Source organism: Schistocerca serialis, unplaced genomic scaffold, assembly GCF_023864345.2.
Source record: "Schistocerca serialis cubense isolate TAMUIC-IGC-003099 unplaced genomic scaffold, iqSchSeri2.2 HiC_scaffold_1260, whole genome shotgun sequence".
In the NCBI taxonomy this organism is placed as follows: Eukaryota; Metazoa; Arthropoda; class Insecta; order Orthoptera; family Acrididae; genus Schistocerca; species Schistocerca serialis.
This window is the reverse complement of record NW_026047470.1, coordinates 1190039-1210485: the sequence shown is the minus strand read 5'-3', so window position 1 is coordinate 1210485 and position 20447 is coordinate 1190039. Positions and strand designations below refer to the sequence as shown.

Below are 20447 nucleotides of genomic sequence, written 5' to 3'. Positions count from 1 at the left end.
GCAGCACAGACAGGAGCGCCTGCGATGGTGTACTCAACGACGAACCTGAGTGCACCAATGGCAAAACGTAATTTTTTCGGATGAATCCAGGTTCTGTTTACAGCATCATGGAGGTCGCATCCGTGTTTGGCGACACTGCGGTGAACGCACATTGGAAGCGTGTATTCGTCATCGCCATACTGGCGTATCACCCGGCGTGATGGTACGGTGTGCCATTGGTTATACGTCTTGGCCACCTTTTGTTCGCATTGACGGCACTTTGAACAGTGAACGTTACATTTCAGATGTGTTACGACCCGTGGCTCTACCCCCATTCGATCCCTGCGAAACCCTAGATTTCAGCAGGATAATGCACGACCGCATGTTGCAGGTCCTGTACGGGCCTTTCTGGATACAGAAAATGTTCGACTGCTGCCCTGGCCAGCACATTCTCCAGATCTCTCACCAATTGAAAACGCCTGGTCAATGGCGGCCGAGCAACTGGCTCGTCACAATACGCCAGTCACTATTCTTGTAGAACTGTGGTATCGTGTTGAAGCTGCATGGGCAGCTGTACCTGTACACGCCATCCAAGCTCTGTTTGACTCAATGCCCAGGCGTATCAAGGCCGTTATTACGGCCAGAGGTGGTTGTTCTGGGTACTGATTTCTCAGAATCTATGCACCCAAACTGAATATATTTTTCCACTGAATACTCGTTTATCATCTGCATTTCTTCTTGGTGTAGCAATTTTAATGGCCAGTAGCGTATGAGCAGTATTAACAGAGGTTGTGAACTTGAAGAACTCAATGACTTCGTACTTGGATTAGACACTGGATGTCATCTAAGTAACAAAGCCATCAGGAAAATTTAAAGCCTTCTTAAGATGACGCAGTCGACTGTTCACGGAATGATTGTAAAGTGGAAAGTATGAACAGCCACAACGAAACTAGGCGTACGTCAAGTACTGATAGACAGCGAGCGCTGCAGAGACTGGTTGTAAAAAATCGCATGAAATCGGTGGAAGGAATCACTCTCAAGTTTCGAACGGCCGCGAGCAGTCCATGTAACATGACTACTGTCCGTGGCAAGTTAAAAGGAAATGGCGTGCAATGGTTGAGGAGCTCCGTAAAAGTCACTTACTTCTGCAGTCATTATTGAGCGACGCTTCTGGACTGTAGATACCTCAAAATGAGTGACTTGAAATGATGAATCACGCTACTCGCTGTGGCAATCCGCTGGAAAACTCTGGATATGACAATTTCTGGAGAACGTCTCCCGCCGCCTTATTTAGAGCCAACTGCGACGCAGAGAAAAGATGAGGTTACGGTGTGGGGGATATGGTCCCCTTATTTCACTTAAGAAAACAATAACTGCTGAAGGACATTACATATTTCACAGCATTGTGTAGTGTGTACAGTAGAGAAACAGTTCAGAGACGGATGAGCTTTTGTATCAGCCTGACACTACACTCTGGCATATAGCAGTATTTGTAAGACAACGATTTGGAGAAAATAACATTCATGAGAATGACTGACCCGTCCAGAGTCTCGATCTGAATCCTATTGGACACCTTCGGAACGAAACAGAACGTCGACTTCGCTGCAAGCCGTAGCCCTTCTTAAGTAATAGAACCCAGTACGTTGTCCTCGATGGTGAATGTTCATCGGAGGTGAGGGTATCATCTGCAGTGCCCCAGGGAAGTGTGGTAGGTCCGCTGTTGTTTTCTGTTTACATAAATGATATTTTGGATAGGGTGGATAGCAATGTGCGGCTGTTTGCTGATGATGCTGTGGTGTACGGGAAGCTGTCGTCTTTGAGTGACTGTAGGAGGATACAAGATGACTTGGACAGGATTAGCGATTGGTGTAAAGAATGACAGCTAACTCTAAATATAGATAAATGTAAATTAATGCAGATGAATAGGAAAAACAATCCCGTAATGTTTGAATTCTCCATTAGTAGTGTAGCTCTTGACAAAGTCACGTCGATTAAATATTTGGGCGTAACATTGCAGAGCGATATGAAGTGGGACAAGCGTGTAATGGCAGTTGTGGGGAAGGCGGATAGTCGTCTTCGGTTCATTGGTAGAATTTTGGAAAGATGTGGTTCATCTGTAAAGGAGACCGCCTATAAAACAGTAATACAACCTATTCTTGAGTGCTGCTCGAGCGTTTGGGATCCCTATCAGGTCGGATTGAGGGAGGACATAGAAGCAATTCAGAGGTAAGCTGCTAGATTTGTTACTGGTAGGTTTGATCATCACGCGAGTGCTACGGAAATGCTTCAGGAACTCGGGTGGGAGTCTGTGGAGGAAAGGAGGCGTTCTTTTCGTGAATCGCTACTGAGGAAATTTAGAGGACCAGCATTTGAGGCTGACTGCAGTACAATTTTACTGCCGCCAACTTATATTTCACGGAAAGACCACAAAGATAAGATAAGGGAGATTGGGGCTCGTACAGAGGCATATAGGCAGTCATTTTTCCTCGTTCTCTTTGGGACTGGAACAAGGAGAGAAGATGATAGTTGTGGTACGAGGTACCCTCCACCACACACCGTATGGTGGACTGCGGAGTATGTATGTAGGTGTAGATGTAGATGTAGATGCAAAATCACTACAACCTCTGGTTTTAGCTCGTGAGTCAGAATGGATTGCCATTCCTCAGCAGACATCTTACTGAAATGTCCCCAGCAGAATTCATCCTATTATAAGGGTGGAAGGTGCACACACGCCATATTACTATCCACTAATAGGTGTCCCCATACTTTCGATCAAATAGTACATACGCCTCATACCTTCGTACAGCTTGCAATGTAAGTGCTGAAACTGTAACGAGCAATTATAAAACACGTGAAATCTTGGAAGATCAATACAGACGTATCAACTAGTCATCACCTAAATACTCATTGATTCTGACTGAAAGTGGACGAATAAACCATATGATATCAGTTTTAATTCAAATGAATTTTTGTTTAGTATAAAGTGACTTGACTATCTCCGACTAATGCAATAGTCACGCGGAGTGGCCGCGCGGTTAGAGGCACTATGACACGGATTCCGCCGCCCATCCAGCCAGAGGTTCGAGTCCTCCCTCGGGTGTGTGTTGTCTTTAGCATAAGTTAGTTTAAGTAGTGTGTAAGTGTAGACACCGATGAATTCAGCATGCATTCGTACATTTGAACTAATGCAGTAACAAAGAACAAATTGTATACAGAGGGAGGTATCCACTGTGGTTTTTACCCTGAAGTGCAACAGAAACTCATATATGACTGCGTATTCAAATACAGAGATATGTAAAAAGGCAGAATACGGCCGTGCGGTCGGCAACGCCTATATAAGACAACAGGTGTTTGGCGCAGTTAGATCGGTTACTGCTGCTACATTGGCAGGTTATCAAGATTTAAGTGAGTTTGAACTTGGTGTTATAGTCGGCGCACGAGCGATGGGACGCAGCATCTCCGAGGTAGTGACGAAATGGGGATTATCCCGAACGAGAATTTCACGAGTGTACCGCGAATATCAGGAATCCGGTAAAACATCAAATCTCCGACATCGCTGCGGCCGGAAAAAGATCCTGCAAGAATGGGACCAACGACGATTGAAGAGAATCGTTCAACGTGACAGGAGTGCAACCCTTCCGCAAATTGCTGCAGATTTCAGTGCTGGTCCATCAACAACTGTCAGCGTGCGAACCATTCAACAAAACATCGATATGCGCTTTCGGAGCCGAAAGCGTCGTACTAGTGTTCCCTTTAGCTTTACGCCTCGCCTGGGCCCGTCAGCACCGACACAGCACCTTTGATGACTGGAAACATATCCCCTGCTCGGACGAGTCTCGTTTCAAATTGTATCTAGCAGATGGACATGTACAGGTATGGGGACAACATTATGAATCCATGAAGCCTGCATGTCCGCTAGGTACCGTTCAAGCTGAAGGAGGCTCTGTAATAGTGTGGTGCGTGTGCAGTTGGAGTGATATGGGACCCCTGATACATCTAGATACGACTCTGAGGTGTAACACGTAGGTAAGCATCGTGTGTGATCGCCTGCATCCATTCAGTGTAGCTGCCCGTCATCTGGATGAGTCTCGAGTGTCACAGGGCGAGCAAGCGAAAAATACTTAATAGGGACCGGCAGGGAGTCTTGTAAAGATTGCAAACGAAAGCACGTGCCCTTGTGCACATTCTGAGGTAAAAGTTTGCATGTGCTCATCGAGTGTCTTGGCCGCCAATATTTGCTGCGGCTACAGCATTTGCATAAAAATATTGGAAGCTCAGGGTGCAAAGTTTTCGGACTTTATCTAGATGGAAATGTTGCACGCAGCAGAAACGTAATGGTGGCTTCAGGCAAAATGGCTCGTGGCATTGTCTTCCACCACTACTGAGACGTGAAGAAGAAACCATCAGTCACCAAATTACACTGACAGCAATACAGCATCACCATCACCAAAGAAATGAACTTTTGCACAGTTTTAGGTAACTCAGAATTGTTAAGAAGCGCTGTCAGTGATTTCGATTCATGTGGTATAGTAAAATCTTTTTCTGAATACATGCGCGTTATTCAAATTATTTGTAAAGTTAATCACCTAAAGTCGATATACATCCAGTATCCTTACCATAATATTTTGTAAATATTTGTGTTTGTTTATAGTTGAAATTGTTACGACAAAGCCTATGTCTCATGAGTCCAGTATTCAGTGACAGTGCAATTGATCTTTCAGAGCTAATCTGTTTCATCTGCGTATGACAGTCGCATTGCTACTCCGCAATTTAGCTGTCGAGTGATTTGTGATTTAGAATACTTAATTTTCAATAATTAGAATTTCACGTGTTGCGCAACTTTAAGGCGGTAGTTACAGTGCTACGTACAATGTGAAAGCATTGATCCATATCCTTTCTAAGTGAAAGTCCTCTACACTAAACACAGGGCTTATTCAGTTTAACGTAAATTCAGGTTCATTTGTGGAATATGAAATTCATTTGCTCCTTCACAGCTGGTGACGAAACCTTTGTATTTATAGTTCGATTTCAGAGGGATTGTCGGAAGTTTAGTTTGAAACTAGTTCTCTCCGAGTCTAAATACCGCTACGATGATTATGGAACCACTCGTAAAGACTATCGCTATAGTAGGCGGTGCAGTATACGAACACTAGTGCGTTTATGTGTCTGCCACGATGCACTCTCCTATTATCATTGTGCTTTGGATAGAAGTTCATTCGCTTGTGATTGCTTTAAATGAAATATATATTCCGTTAGGATTTATTTCTTCTGTCTTTATTTGAGTGAACTGTTACCAATTCTAACAGATCTTCGCCATTAAGAACACACCTAGTGACAGGATACTGTGTTGCGTAGCCAGAGGGGACACAAAAGAAAAGAAGAAATCGCATTTCGGTTTTTGGTAAGATCAATGTGTAGTTTCATTTGTCTTAAATTTACAACATATAAAAATTAGTGTATGCAGTACAGTCAACCATTGCGAAAAATTTAACAACATCACCATGACCTTCAATCCACATAGTAAACTTATTATGGAGACTCAGTTTACAAACACATATCGAAAGAAGACATAAAGTTTTGTCAACAGGTACACTAGCAGCACAAGAGGAACTCCAAACGGATTAATTCAACATCGAAGTTATATAAGCCACACCATCTCGAGGAGGAATATTCTCCTGTGCCGTAATAAACATAGCATTTTTCTTGTCCTCCATGAACATCTACGATCGTAAACGCAAAAACAAAATTAAATCCATGATAAACAGCAGGACCAGATAGAAGTGGTCCACGACGAATTCCTATCCTGTGCTAAACCCTTCACCTCAGATTAGATTTTTGTATTATTTTTTATTTTATTTATTTATTTATATTGTCATCAGTCTTGTGACTGGCTTGATATGGGCCGCACCGAATTCCTCTCCTGTGCCAACGTCTTCATCTTGGAGTAGCATTCTCAACGTACGTCCTCAGTTACTCGGTGGATGTACTCCAATTTCTGTTTTCCTCTACAGCTTTTATCCAAGTTTTAAATCTCTAAAAATATGTTCACACCATCCTGTGCCTTCTTCTTGTCAGTGGTCTTTCTGATTCTCTGGAAAACCTCTCACTCATTACCTTGACAATCCACATAATTTTCAACACTCTTCTGTAGCACCTCATCTCAAATTCTTCAATCCTGTTCTGGTTTTCCTACAGTCGATGCCTCAGTACCATACAACACGTTGCTACAAACGTACATTCTCAAAAATTTCGTCTTCAAATTTAGGCCTCTCTTAGAAATAGGCAGACTTCTCTCGGCTTGGAACGACGTGTTTTCCAGTACTAGTCTGCTATTATGTTCTCCTTGCTCCGTCCGTTATGGGTTGTTTTGCTGCCTAGGTGGTAGAATTCCTTCATCTACATCTTGATCACCATTCGTGATGTTAAGTTTCCCGCTGTTCTCATTTCTGCTACTTCTCGTTACTTTCGTCTTGCTTCCATTTACTCTCAATCCATATTCTATACTCATTAGATCGTTCATTCCATTAAGCAGATCACGTAATTCTTCTTCACTTTCAATCAGGATAGCAATGTCACCAGCGAATCGTATCATTGATATACTTTCACCTTGAATTTCAGTTCCACTCCTGAACCTTTCTTTTATTTCTATCATTGATTTTTCGATGTACAGATTGAACAGTAGGGGCGAAAGGTTACATCCCTGTCTTACACCCTTCCAAATCCGAACACTTCGTTCTTCGTCGTCCATTCTTATTATTCCCTCTTGGCTCTTGTACATATTGTATATTACCCATCTCTTTCTATAGCTTACCCCTATTTTTCTCAGAATTTCGAACATCTCGCACCATTTTACATTGTCGAACGCTTTTTCCAGGTCGACAGATTCTATGATCGTGTTTTGATTTTTCTTCGGTCTTGGTTCCATTATCAAGCGCATCGTCAGAATTGCCTCTCTCGTGCCTTTACCTTTTCTAAAGCCAAACTGATCGTCATCTAACACATACTCAAATTTCTTTTCCATGCTTCTGTATATTGTTATTGTCAGACACTTGGATGCATGAGCTGTTAAGCTGATTGTGCAATAATTCTCGCACTTGTCAGCTCTTGCAGTCTTCGGAATTGTGTGGCTGATATTTTTCCGAAAGGCCGATGTTGTCAGACTCATAAATTCTGCACACCAACCTGAATACTCGTTTTGTTGCCACTTCCACAATGATTTTAGAAATTCTGATAGAATGTTAGCTATCCCTTTTGCCTTATTCGATCTTCCAAAGTGCTTCTAAATTCTGATTCTAATACTGGATATTCTGTCTCTCCTACATCGACTCCTATTTCTCTTCTATCACGTCCTCAGACAAGTCTTCCCCCTGTTAGAGGCCTTCAGTGTACTGTTTCCACTCATCACCTCTCTCGTCTGCATTTAAGAATGGAATTCCGACTGCACTCTTGCTATTAATTTCATCGAAAGTTTTGTTGACTTTTTTGTATGCTGAGTCAGTCCTTCCAACAATTATTTCTTTTTTGATTTCTTCACTTTTTTCAAGCAGCTACTGCCCCTTAACTTCATTGCATTTCGTATTTATGTCATTCATAAGCGACTTGTTTTTCTGTATTCCTGATTTCCGGGAACATTTTTGTACCTCCTTTCATCGGCCGATTGAAATATTTATTGTGTTGCCCATGGTTTTTCCTTAGCTACCTTCTTTGTACCTAATTTTTTTCTTTCCATCTTTTGTGACTGCCCTTTTTAGAAATGTCCATTCCTCACTGACTGAACTGCCTACTCAGTCATTCCCTATCACAGTATCTGTACCGTCAGAGGATTTCAGGCGTATCTCTTCATTCCTTAGTACCTACGGGAATAAGTACACAGGTCAAAAGTTTTGTTCCAAAGTGGTTTAAAAGATATTTATTGAGCAAATACTATTAGATTTGGTAAGTTCAGAATGTGACTCCAACACTCTACTGTGTGCAGCGAGGAACAGCAGCTGACGCCAACTGTGTGCGTTGCCAATGGTAGTTTTTTGTGGCAAATAGCCGGGTCGCGAGCCGGTAACACTAAGAAACTGAATTAAAAAACGCCTTCAGTAATAACTTTTCGTGTTTTAGTAAATACACGGTGCATTTCAGACCCTGTGGGTCCATCGTCAGGTGTAATTTGTCTTAATACTTGTTTCATTTCTTTTCTTGAATGAGGTGAAATGCATATTCCCGTCACGAAAAGGTTTAACGTAAGGTTATTAATTTCGTAAGTCGAACTTTGAAGGTATGTGCAAAATAGTGGAAAAGATGAACAGTGTAAACTTACCACATAATTCAATAAAAAGCGTTTTTAACGTTTTAGCACCATCAAACATGCTTTTCTCCGTCGTTTTCGTACATGTCACTTCAGTCGAGAGGCACATTTGCACACACATGTTTCTAAACACTTCACAGATATTTTTGTACATGTTGTTGTCAAAGATGAATTTATTGAATTTATTCGTAGTGCTAAAGATATAACTAGTAAACAATTGACACATGCAGGAAATAACTTTAGAATAGGTCTTTAAAATTAATGAAATAACTGTAGCTTGCGAAATCTGTTTGTTCATTTAACATAGATTTGGATTTTTTGATTTTGTGGAGGTATCTCTCCAGTTGTTCTAACAGATTTTGGGTCGTAGTTAAGTAGTAACACTAAACTGTTTTCAAGACTGTTGATGACATGTTTCGTTTCCAAAATTTGCTGTGCAATGACTGATTTTTCGAAATGGTTGAACCTGGAAGCATTTGTGTGTTCTTGAAATCTGATTTTGAAGTTTCTGCCTGTTTTTCCTTCATAGTAGGCAGGACAGTTGGGGCATGTACACTCCGCTGCTGTCGTATGTTTGCGTATTTGGTTTTATGTTATGGATGAGCAAGTTTCCCAAATTTTTATTAATTGAAAACGCAACTGTTACATTTGTTTTTCTGAAAAGGTTAGTGATTTTTTGTATAATGAGGCCCAGATATGGGATGTTAGTGAATATTTTCCCTTCTTTCACAGTGTGGCCATTCGTTGTCTTACTTTTGTGTATTTGTCTGCTTAAATTGTCAATTGTTTTTTCTGTATAGCCACTACTCATGACAATGCTCTTTATTGTGTCTATCTCAGTCTTGATGGTGTTCCCTTCTAGATCAAGCGAGTGTACTCTGTGTGGCATGGACCTAAATGAAGCATGTTTCTGAGTGGTGGGATGGCATGATGAGTTGTACTGTGTTATGTCTGTGCATGTGCGTTTTCTGTGTATGCTGAACTTGTGTTTTTCTTGGTGGTTGGTGATTTTAAGATCCAGCAAATTATGCTTTTGTGGTCCTGGTGTTCTATTGTGAATTTTATGTTTTGTGGAAAGAACTGAATACTGCTAGTAGTTCTTCGACCTCATCTTTTGTTCCATCAAATAGCAGCAAGGTGTCGTCAACATATCTCCAGTAATATATTATTTTGCTTTTGAGTCTGTTGTCTTCATTAAAGAACTTACTTTCCAGATGACTGAGAAATATGTCTGCCAAAAGACTTGATATGCTACTGCCCATGGCAAGACTCTCATTCTGTTGGTAAACTTTCCCATTAAATGTAAAGTAACTGAGAGACACTATTAGCTGTAACATGTCCTTGACTTCTGATATTTCAGCAATTGACAGTTTTTTATGTTTTATTAAGTTTTCAAAGATTATGTTTATTGTTTCTTGAGTTGGTCCATTTGTAAATAGGTTAGTTACATCAAAAGAGTCAAACCTGGCACCTGCAGGAACATTTATATCCTTTATTTTAGTTGGTAATTCATTTGTATTCTTAACCAAGTATGATTTGTCAAAAGTATAGTAGTGTTTCAGAATTTCATTCAGCAATTGGGGCTCTTTGGAGGCAGGTGTATTTTTAGACTTAACAGTGTATCTCAATGGAACATGTTTTTCTGTGAAGAGGAAATTCCATTTATTGACCATTTTTCTGATTTCGTTTTGGAATTTTATCGTTGGATCTTGTTTGAGCTCTGTTATGTTATTTTAGTGATGTATTCATCTTTGTTCAGAGTTACTATAGAACTGCTTTTGTCAGCTTTCAGAATCATGGCATTGTTATTATTGAGTTTTATGTTTATGCTATTTACCATCTTTGTCGCTTTATAAACTGCTTTGGCGGTTTCATTATACTCATTTACACTTTTCTGGATAATTTATATTGTTTGCTAAGACAGTCCAGTGTTATTTAGGTCAGCTAAATCAGCTGCATTTTTAGTGTGTATGATGAGGTTTTGGAGGTTATTGTCACTTAATCTGGGTTTTACATTGTTTTTTAGCCCTTTCCTGAGTAGATGTTCTTTTTCACTGAAGGCGATGCCAGTTTGGTTAATGACTCTTTCATAAAACTGTGTTTGTTTGATGGTTGGTAGTTCTGTTGCCGATGCAATTTTAGTTGCAAGGCTTCTAGTTTATTTTGGTATCTGTATGTGATTTCAGTTTGCATTCTGCTTACAATACTTTCAACACATTCTTCAGCAGCTTTTAGTTCTAATGGGTGTAGTGTATTAGTTAATGAACCCCACAGCCCCAAGACTAACAGCTCAACCTAAGACCCATAAACTCCATGTTCCATTGAGGACCATTGTTAATTCTAAAAATACACCTGCCTCCAAGGTCTCAAAATACTGAATGAAATTCTGAAACAGTCCTTTATGTTTGATAAATCATACTTGGTTAAGAACACAAATGAATTAGCAACTAAAGTAAAGGATGTAAATAATCCTGCAGGTGCCAGGTTTGACTCTTTTGATGTAACTAACCTATTTACAAATGGACCAACTCAAGAAACAATAAACATAATCTTTGAAAACTTAATAAAACATAAAAAACTGTCAATTGCTGAAATATCAGAAGTCAAGGACATGTTACAGCTAATAGTGTCTCTCAGTTACTTTACATTTAATGGGAAAGTTTACCAACAGAATGAGAGTCTTGCCATGGGCAGTAGCATATCAAGTCTTTTGGCAGACATATTTCTCAGTCATCTGGAAAGTAAGTTCTTTAATGAAGACAACAGACTCAAAAGCAAAATAATATATTACTGGAGATATGTTGACGACACCTTGCTGCTATTTGATGGAACAAAAGATGAGGTCGAAGAACTACTAGCAGTATTCAGTTCTTTCCACAAAACATAAAATTCACAATAGAACACCAGGACCACAAAAGCATAATTTGCTGGATCTTAAAATCACCAACCACCAAGAAAAACACAAGTTCAGCATACACAGAAAACGCACATGCACAGACATAACACAGTACAACTCATCACGCCATCCCACCACTCAGAAACATGCTTCATTTAGGTCCATGCCACACAGAGTACACTCGCTTGATCTAGAAGGGAACACCATCAAGACTGAGATAGACACAATAAAGAGCATTGTCATGAGTAGTGGCTATACAGAAAAAACAATTGACAATTTAAGCAGACAAATACACAAAAGTAAGACAACGAATGGCCACACTGTGAAAGAAGGGAAAATATTCACTAACATCCCATACCTGGGCCTCATTATACAAAAAATCACTAACCTTTTCAGAAAAACAAATGTAACAGTTGCGTTCTCAATTAATAATAATTTGGGAAACTTGCTCATCCATAACATAAAACCAAATACGCAAACATACGACAGCAGCGGAGTGTACATGCCCCAACTGTCCTGCCTACTATGAAGGGAAAACAGGCAGAAACTTCAAAATCAGATTTCAAGAACACATAAATGCTTCCAGGCTCAACCATTTCGAAAAATCAGTCATTGCACAGCAAATTTTGGAAACGAAACATGTCATCAACAGTCTTGAAAACAGTTTAGTGTTACTACTTAACTACGACCCAAAATCTGTTAGAACAACTGGAGAGATACCTTCACAAAATCAAAAAATCCAAATCTATGTTAAATGAACAAACAGATTTCGCAAGCTACAGTTATTTCATTAATTTTAAAGACCTATTCTAAAGTTATTTCCTGCATGTGTCAATTGTTTACTAGTTATATCTTTAGCACTACGAATAAATTCAATAAATTCATCTTTGACAACAACATGTACAAAAATATATGTGAAGTGTTTAGAAACATGTGTGTGCAAATGTGCCTCTCGACTGAAGTGACATGTACGAAAACGACGGAGAAAAGCATGTTTGATGGTGCTAAAACGTTAAAAACGCTTTTTATTGAATTATGTGGTAAGTTTACACTGTTCATCTTTTCCACTATTTTGCACATACCTTCAAAGTTCGACTTACGAAGTTAATAACCTTACGTTAAACCTTTTCGTGACGGGAATATGCATTTCACCTCATTCAAGAAAAGAAATGAAACAAGTATTAAGACAAATTACACCTGACGATGGACCCACAGGGTCTGAAATGCACTGTGTATTTACTAAAACACGAAAAGATATGACTGAAGGCGTTTTTTAATTCATACTTCCAGTGTATTGAATACAGTTACGTTTGAAGCTGCAAAATATGGATAAAATTTAAAAAAAAGAACATCTGCTCAAGGATGGACTTATAGTGAAATGGTTATGGTCGGCTTCTTGGAGACTATTTTCAGCCGTTCCTGGACTCAGTGACTTGATCGCTATGATGTTCCTAGGCAGTATTTACTCGTATTTTCTGGGATCGCTCAAAAATGGTTGCCGCTTTTCATCCCGTTAGTGCTAAGACCACTTAATTATATTCACCAGCATCCGTTTTCAAAATACTTTGTCCCCTGCTTTTTTCATAATCATTTATGACATTTAATGAAACACTTCGTAGTGCAATTCTGTTTTTATCACAAATATAATGTGTTCCACGTGTAATCTTTAACGCCACTTTCAATTCAATGTTCTACCTCGTAAAAAAAAAGCGAATCAGTGCCGAATTACTACGGTAGGAGCAGAAGACACCAAATTGAGTCATGTACAAATCCGGAAACCGAGAACGCTGGTCTCGTTTCGATTAACAGAAACGAATTCGTATTTGAGGCCTGCGGAGGGAGCACTGTGGAGCGAAAACGTAGGAGTGGCAACTGAAAACGGAGAACCGAGATTCGAGAATTGAGAAGCGAGAACAGAAATCGATTCTCAAGAACACCAAGAAGTCTTTGTAATCGAGTACTTCGTAGATCTCGGTTCTCAGATGACCCATCAGTGCAGGCTACCAAAGTTTTGAGGATCGGTGTTATGTGGAATATTAATGAATATTATATGTGCGTTTCAGGTAGACGTTAAGTAACACCGCATACGTGATGAGGAGAATATTATCTGGTAACACACAGGCAAAGAATAAGACAGCGGAGTTCGGATTTAAAGTGGCTCTACATTCAAGTGTGAATGATAAAAACAGTAAGTGTAATTTCTAATGTTTCGTCTTAGTTTTTGTGGTTTTCACGGGGAACAATCCATAGTGACACTGCCCACAGTCAGAATGATATTGAAACAACAGTCATGAATGTCAACTGCAACTGTAATGTGAAATGTGAGATTTAGGTAGACATTAAGTGACACTGGGAAAACTTGATGAGAAGAGGAACGTTAAATAGTAGTTCGCAGATGGTAATAATGAATTATTAAGGTATCAGCTATTAGATTTAAAGTGGCTCAAGAGTAACGTGCGAATGATGAAAAAACAGTAAATGTAATTTACAATGTTTTACCTAGCTTCTTATGGTTTTCAAGGGGAACAAACGAGAGTGACAATGACTGTAGTGACAAAGGTTTTGTAACAATGGTTATGAGTGGCAACTGAAACTGTTAGAGCTGAAATGCTTGTTATATAAACATTGACTACATCTACGTATTTTTCTTTCTGAATTACTTAATATAAGCCGTCTACATACTAATTATTATCCAAATGAATTGAAATGAGTAATAATCAGAGTTTATTAAATCAGCAACAAGAACCTAGATGCTGGGCACACAATCAGCTTCCTATGTGTACCTACATGTGAGTTTAAACTCCTCCATAGAAACCGGTTGCCTCAATGAAACATCAGACCATAAATATCCTTAGAAATATAGGAAGGAGTCGGCGCGGAAGCTTACCCAGAACAGCCATCGTTGGTACACCAGATGGTGCTCCCATCGTCCGCACAGTGGCAAATGTCACAGCCGCTCTGGAAAGTCTGCCCCGGTGGACACAGCGTATCTGCAACATGAAAGGAATACCAGCTATGGCAGCTACACCTAGGCTCCATCCACTAATGTAATAACGTTCAGTCTAGTGGCACTGTCGAAGTATACTGACATTTTACAGCACATGAGGGAACTGGTCAACTCACCTCTTCTAAAACTCTAACAAATCCATGGAGCGTTCTCGGGAAACTAGAAACATGAATCCTGTGACTCGAAAATGAATTATTACTCTTAGATGTACATGAAATAATTTATCAGCAATCATGCCTGGTGATTCAGTGGTAAACTGAATGGTCGCGGATTTAAAATATGATCGTGTCACGGAAACATTTCAGTGTGTCTTTAACCTAGCCTTCAACTGCCAATGATGTGAAAATTCGACGAGACCGACAAGTGTGTTAGAATTTACGTTAAGTTGTCTATTTCCATGGTAGGACTATTGTGGTACACTATGTGATCAAAAGTATCCGGACACATGGCTCAAAATGACTTACAAGTTCATAGCATCGGTAAAGATGGAATTCAATATGTTGTTAGCCCCCTTTAGCCTTGATGACAGCTTCCACTCTCGCAGGCATACGTCCAGTCAGACGCAGGAAAGTTTCTTGGGGGATGGTAGCCCATTCTTCACGGAGTGCTGCACTGAGGAGAGGTATCGATGTCGTTCGATGGGGCCTGGCACGACGTCGGCGTTTCAGAACATCCCAAAGGTGTTCTATAGGATTCAGGTCTGCGCAGTCCAGTCCATTACAGGGATGTTATTATCGTGTAAACACTCCGACACAGGCCGTGCATTGTGAGCAGACTCATGATCCTGTTGAAAGATGTAATCGCCATTCCCGAGTTGTTCTTCAACAGTGGGAAACAAGAAGGTGGTTAAAACATGAACGTAGGCCTGTGCTGTGATAGTGCCACGCAAAACAACAAAGGGTGCAAGCCTCCTCCATGAAAAACACGACCACACCATAACACCACCGCCTCCGAATTTCACTGTTGGCACTACACACGCTGGAAGATGACGTTCACGGCGAATTCACCACATCCACACCCTGCCATCGGATCACCACATTGTGTACCGTGATTCGTCACTCCACACAACGTTCTTCCACTGTTCAATCGTCCAATGTTTACGCTCCTTCCACCAAGTGAGACGTCGTTTGGCTTATGAGCAGCCGCTCGACCATGAAATCCAAGTTTTCTCACCTCCCGTCTAACTGTCATAGTACTTGCAGTGGATCCTGATGCAGTTTGGAATTCCTGTGTGATGGTCTGGATAGATGTCTGCCTATTACACTTTGCGACGCTCTTCAACTGTCGGCAGTCTCTGTCAGTCAACAGACGAGGTCGACCTGTACCCTTTTGTGCTGTGCGTGTCCCTTCACGTTTCTACTTGACTATCACATCGGAAGCAGTGGACCTGGATATGTTTATGAGTGTGCAAATCTCGCTTACAGACGTGTGACACAAGTGACACCCAACCACCTGACCACGTTCCAAGTCCGTGAGTTCCGCGGAGCGCCCCATTCTGCTTTCTCACGTTGTCTAATGACTACTGAGGTCACTGACATGGAGTACCTGGCAGTAGGTGGCAGCACAATGCACCTAATATGAAAATGTATATTTTTGGGGTGTCCGGTTACTTTTGATCACATAGTGTAGGTTAGGGACGCGCAAGTCGTCGAAATGTTGTCCAATAGGATTTTTACCAAGCTATTGAGCTCCACGGAATTACAGAAGAGTTGAATTTCTCTGTGCCAAAGGCTATTCTGGAATGACACACAAGGAAATTGTCAACTAATTGGAGAAGAGTAATACATCTACCTCATTCAGACATTGAAGCTAGAACGAAGATCGGGGAATTCGATGAATTCTGACGGTTATGGGAGGCTTCTGCGATTGTAGTACTAGCTCATTTGTCACATGATCTTATACACATATACTTAATAATATTTTTGTTCGTCTGAAACATAAATTTTATAATGCTAATGAAGGAAAATCATGGGAAAAATACCTCTCTATTAGGTACGAATATGGGTCCAAAAGTAAAAGGTGGAGAACAGGAGTGAATACTTGCTAAGCCAGACACACCGAATCAGGAGTGTCGTGATCGACGAACAGTACATTCAGTCGGCTGCTAGATATCGGCCATTAGAAGTTGTACTGTGAGCAGACAGGCTGTAATGTCTATCGACAGATTTTATTTAAAATGCTTTAAACTTTTGACATTAAAAATTTATGTGAAAACTCTTGAAGCTTTTTAAGTAAAACAAAAGCTGTTAACATTCTGCACCTTTATTCTTCGTTTCTGTGTGCTTTCATCTCTCTGCCACCAGAGGACCCCGAATTTTAGCGCGTAATATAGCGGTGTGTAACGCAACTGTGCCATTGCGTGAGAAACAATGTACTGTAATCGAGTTTCGAATTCTATTCTGTATGTATTAATTGAAAGTTAATTTATTTATTTATCTTATGGCAACAACAGCAAACATTGACAGGTACATAAAGTTTAATTTTACATATATATCTAGTTAAATATTTACATATAGTTTAGTTTTACTTTTGGCACAAATTTTATAGACATTTTTAAATTATGAAAATTACTTCTTTCAAATTACTTACTACTTTAACTGATGTAATTGCAAGTTAAAAGAAAAAAAGACAGATACATTTAATCATAGTTCAATATCTAATAATTGAAGCCAACTAACAGCAGAGGGAGTAGCATTAATAAAGTCATTATATGGTCCAGGATACTTCCCCTGAGGACAGTCTTTAACAATATGTTGAACACTTTGTTATTGGGCCCCACAATAACAGGCTGGAGAATCTCAGAGTCCCCACTTGTGCATCATAGCGTTGCACCTGGCGTGGCCAGTTCTTATTCTGTTCAGCCTTGTCCACTCACTTCTCTGCAGATGAAATCCTGGTAGGCTGGTAGTTGGGTCTTGGACTCTTTGATGTGCTATTGTTGTAGCATTCCACCTCCTGCGCACTCTTCTCTAATGTCGAACTTCTTATCGTTCCTTCCATTATGCCACAGTGGACTGCGAGATTTTAAGCGGTCTGGTGGAGGGTTGTTTAAGACTTTATGAACTGGGCAGTTTTTGTGGTAGTCAGGGTGGTGTAGTTTCCTTCATTCTCGATTGATTGCTTCTTGGCGTCGTATTTCAGGTGGTGGGGTGTTGCTGATAGTGTACAGCCAGGGGGTGGATTTTAATGTGCACTTGATAATCCTCATTGACTCCTTCAGGTGTACATCCAGCTTCCTCGTGTGGCCACTATGTTGCCACACTGGAGCACAGTATTCGGCAATTGGTTACACCAGCGTAAGTACTGCAGTACGTAGAGTCGATGCGCCGGTACCCCATGTTGTACCAGGTACTTTGTTTACAATGTTGTGTCGGGTCTTTAGTTTTTGGCTTGTTTTTTCCAACGTTTTTTTATACGTTTGTGACTGACCTAGTGTGACACCGAGGTATTTGGGCTGGAAAACTATGTCTAACCTTTTGCTGGCAGAAGGTCACATCCAACTGCCGGTTTGCAATTCTGCTGTTTAGATGGAATGCTCAGACTTCCGTCTTTGCTGCATTTGGCTGGAGTCTCCAAGCTTTGTAATATGTGTTGAGAGTTTCTAAGTCTCTAGAGAACATAGCTTCTCCTTACTCAAGTGTGGTGGTTTGTACGGCTATGGCAAGGTCGTCGGCAAGCAAAATGTTTCACTAGCAGTGTTTGGCATGTTACTGTTGCACAGATTGAGAAATAGGGATTCTAGGACGGACCCTTGGGGGAGCCAATTTTTCAAGGTAAATGACTTGCTCTGTTTTTGTCCAACGCTAACCTTGAAGTAGTGGTTGGTTAACATATTACCCACAAGCGTCGTCAGTTTCTTACTTGGGACATGAAAATCGCATGAAGGATGGTCGGTGACACTAACCCCAAGGCGTCGTATTGTTGCAGACGTCGCAGCCCTCGTGAGTGGCCTGGCATTGCCGTGCTGAAGGAGACGGTGATCCGTGTGTGGTGGATAGAATTCTATCCTAAGATTACTTACCCATACTAGTTGAAAGGACCATATGGTTAAAATTTCTAAAACTTGAAGAACACCTTCGAGGACATCACCCTGATAACGATGAAGAGGTGCAAGGAGAGATGAGGTTGTGGCTCCGTCAACAAAGCAAAACATCCTTCGGTAACGGTATCAAGCAACTGAGCTCTCGTTGAGAGAAATGTGTTGGTTGCCAGGATGCTGTGCTGAGAAGTGAATATGCGGACATGAAGTACAAATATGTGGTACGTTGTTGTTGTTGTGGTCTTCAGTCCAGAGACTGGTTTGATGCAGCTCTCCATGCTACTCTATCCTGTGCAAGCTTCTTCATCTCCGAGTACCTACTGCGATCTACATCCTTCTGAATCTGTTTAGTGTATTAATCTCTTCGTCTCCCTCTACGATTTTTACCCTCCACGCTGCCCTCCAATACTAAATTGGTGATCCCTTGATGACTCAGACTTCTATTCTCTTCTTGTCTAAGCTATTTACCGTCCACGTTTCACTTCCATACATGGCTACACTCCATGCAAATACTTTCAGAAACGACTTCCTGACAAGTAAATCTGTACGCGGTGTTAACAAATTTCTCTTCTTCAGAAACGCTTTCCTTGTCATTGCCAGCCTACATTTTATATCCTCCATACTTCGACCATCAACACGTATTTTGAACCCCAAATAGCAAAACTCCTTTACTACTTTAAGTGTCTCATTGCCTAATCTAATTCCCTCAGCATCACCCGATTGAATTCGACTACATTCCATTGTCCTCGTTTAGCTTTTGTTGGTGTTCATCTTATATCCTCCTTTCAAGACACTGTAAATTCCTTTCAGCTGCTCTTCCAAGTCCTTTGCTGTCTCTGACAAAATTACAATGTCATAAGCGAACATCAAAGTTTTTATTTCTTCTCCATGGATTTTAATTCCTACTCCTAATTTTTCTTTTGTTTCCTTTACTGATTGCTCAATATACAGATTGAATTACATCGGGGGTAGGCTACAACCCTGTCTCACTCCCTTCCCAATCACTGCTTCCTTTCATGCCCCTCGACTCTTATAATTGCTATCTGGTTCCTCTACAAATTGTAAATAGCCTTTCGCTCCCTGTATTTTACCCCTGCCACCTTCAGAATTTGAAAGAGAGTATTCCAGTCAACATTATTAAAAGCTTTCTCTAAGTCCACAAATGCTAGAAACGTAGGTTCGCCTTTCCTTAATCTATTTTCTAAGATAAGTCGTAGGGTCGGTATCGCCTCCCGTGTTCCAACATTTCTACGGAATCCAAACTGATCTTCCCCGAGGTCGGCTTCTACCAGTTTTTCCATTCGTCTGTAAAGAATTCGTGTTAGTATTTTGCAGCTGTGGCATGTTAAACTGATAGTTCGGTAATTTCCATATTTGTCAACAGCTGCTTTCTTTGGGATTGGAATTATTATATTCTTCTTGAAGTCTGAGGGTATTTCGCCTGTCTCATATATCTTGCTCACCAGGTGGTAGAGTTTTGTCAGGTCTGGCTCTTCCAAGGCTATCAGTAGCTTAAATGGAATATTGTTACTCCCGTGGCCTTGTTTCGACTTAGGTCTTTCAGTGCTCTGTCAAACTCTTCACGCAGTATCGTATCTCCCATTTCATCTGATCTACATCCTCTTTCACTTCCATAATATTGTCCTCGAGTACATCGCCCTTGTATAGATCCTCTATATACTCCTTCCACCTTTCTGCTTTCCCTTCTTTGCTTAGAACTGGGTTTCCATCTGAGCTCTTGATATTCATACAAGTGGTTCTCTTTTCTCCAAAGGTCTCTTTAATTTTCCTGTAGGCAGTACCTATCTTGCCCCTAGTGAGATAAGACTCTACATCCTTACATTTGTCCTCTAGCCATCCCTGCTTAGCTATTTTGCTCTTCCTGTCGAACTCATTTTTGAGACGTTTGTATTGCTTTTCGCCTGCTTCATTTACTGCGTTTTTGCATTTTCTCCTTTCATCAATTAAATTCAATATCTCTTCTGTTACCCAAGGATTTCTATTAGCCTTCGTCTTTTTACCAACTTGATCCTCTGCTGCCTTCACTATTTCATCTCTCAAAGCTACCTATTCTGCTTCTACTGTATTTCTTTCCCCCATTCTTGTCAATCGTTCCCTAATGCTCTTCCTGAAGCTCTGTACAACCTCTGGTGCTGTTAGTTTATCTAGGTCTCATCTCCTCAAATTCCTAGCTTTTTTCAATTTCTTCAGTTTTAATCTACAGTTCATA

The 20447-nt window shown here is 40.6% G+C and overlaps 1 protein-coding gene across 23 annotated transcripts in view; it reads right to left on the bottom strand.

The window, feature by feature from the left end:
* LOC126438125 (putative mediator of RNA polymerase II transcription subunit 26) overlaps positions 1-20447 on the bottom strand; it is an 89873-nt gene that overhangs the window by 26868 nt on the left and 42558 nt on the right. For all 23 annotated transcript variants that reach the window (XM_050090497.1, XM_050090506.1, XM_050090491.1 and 20 more), the window contains exon 3: positions 14059-14161. In XM_050090497.1, coding sequence (XP_049946454.1) covers positions 14059-14161 — 103 coding nt within the window. The remainder of the gene's footprint in view (positions 1-14058; positions 14162-20447) is intronic.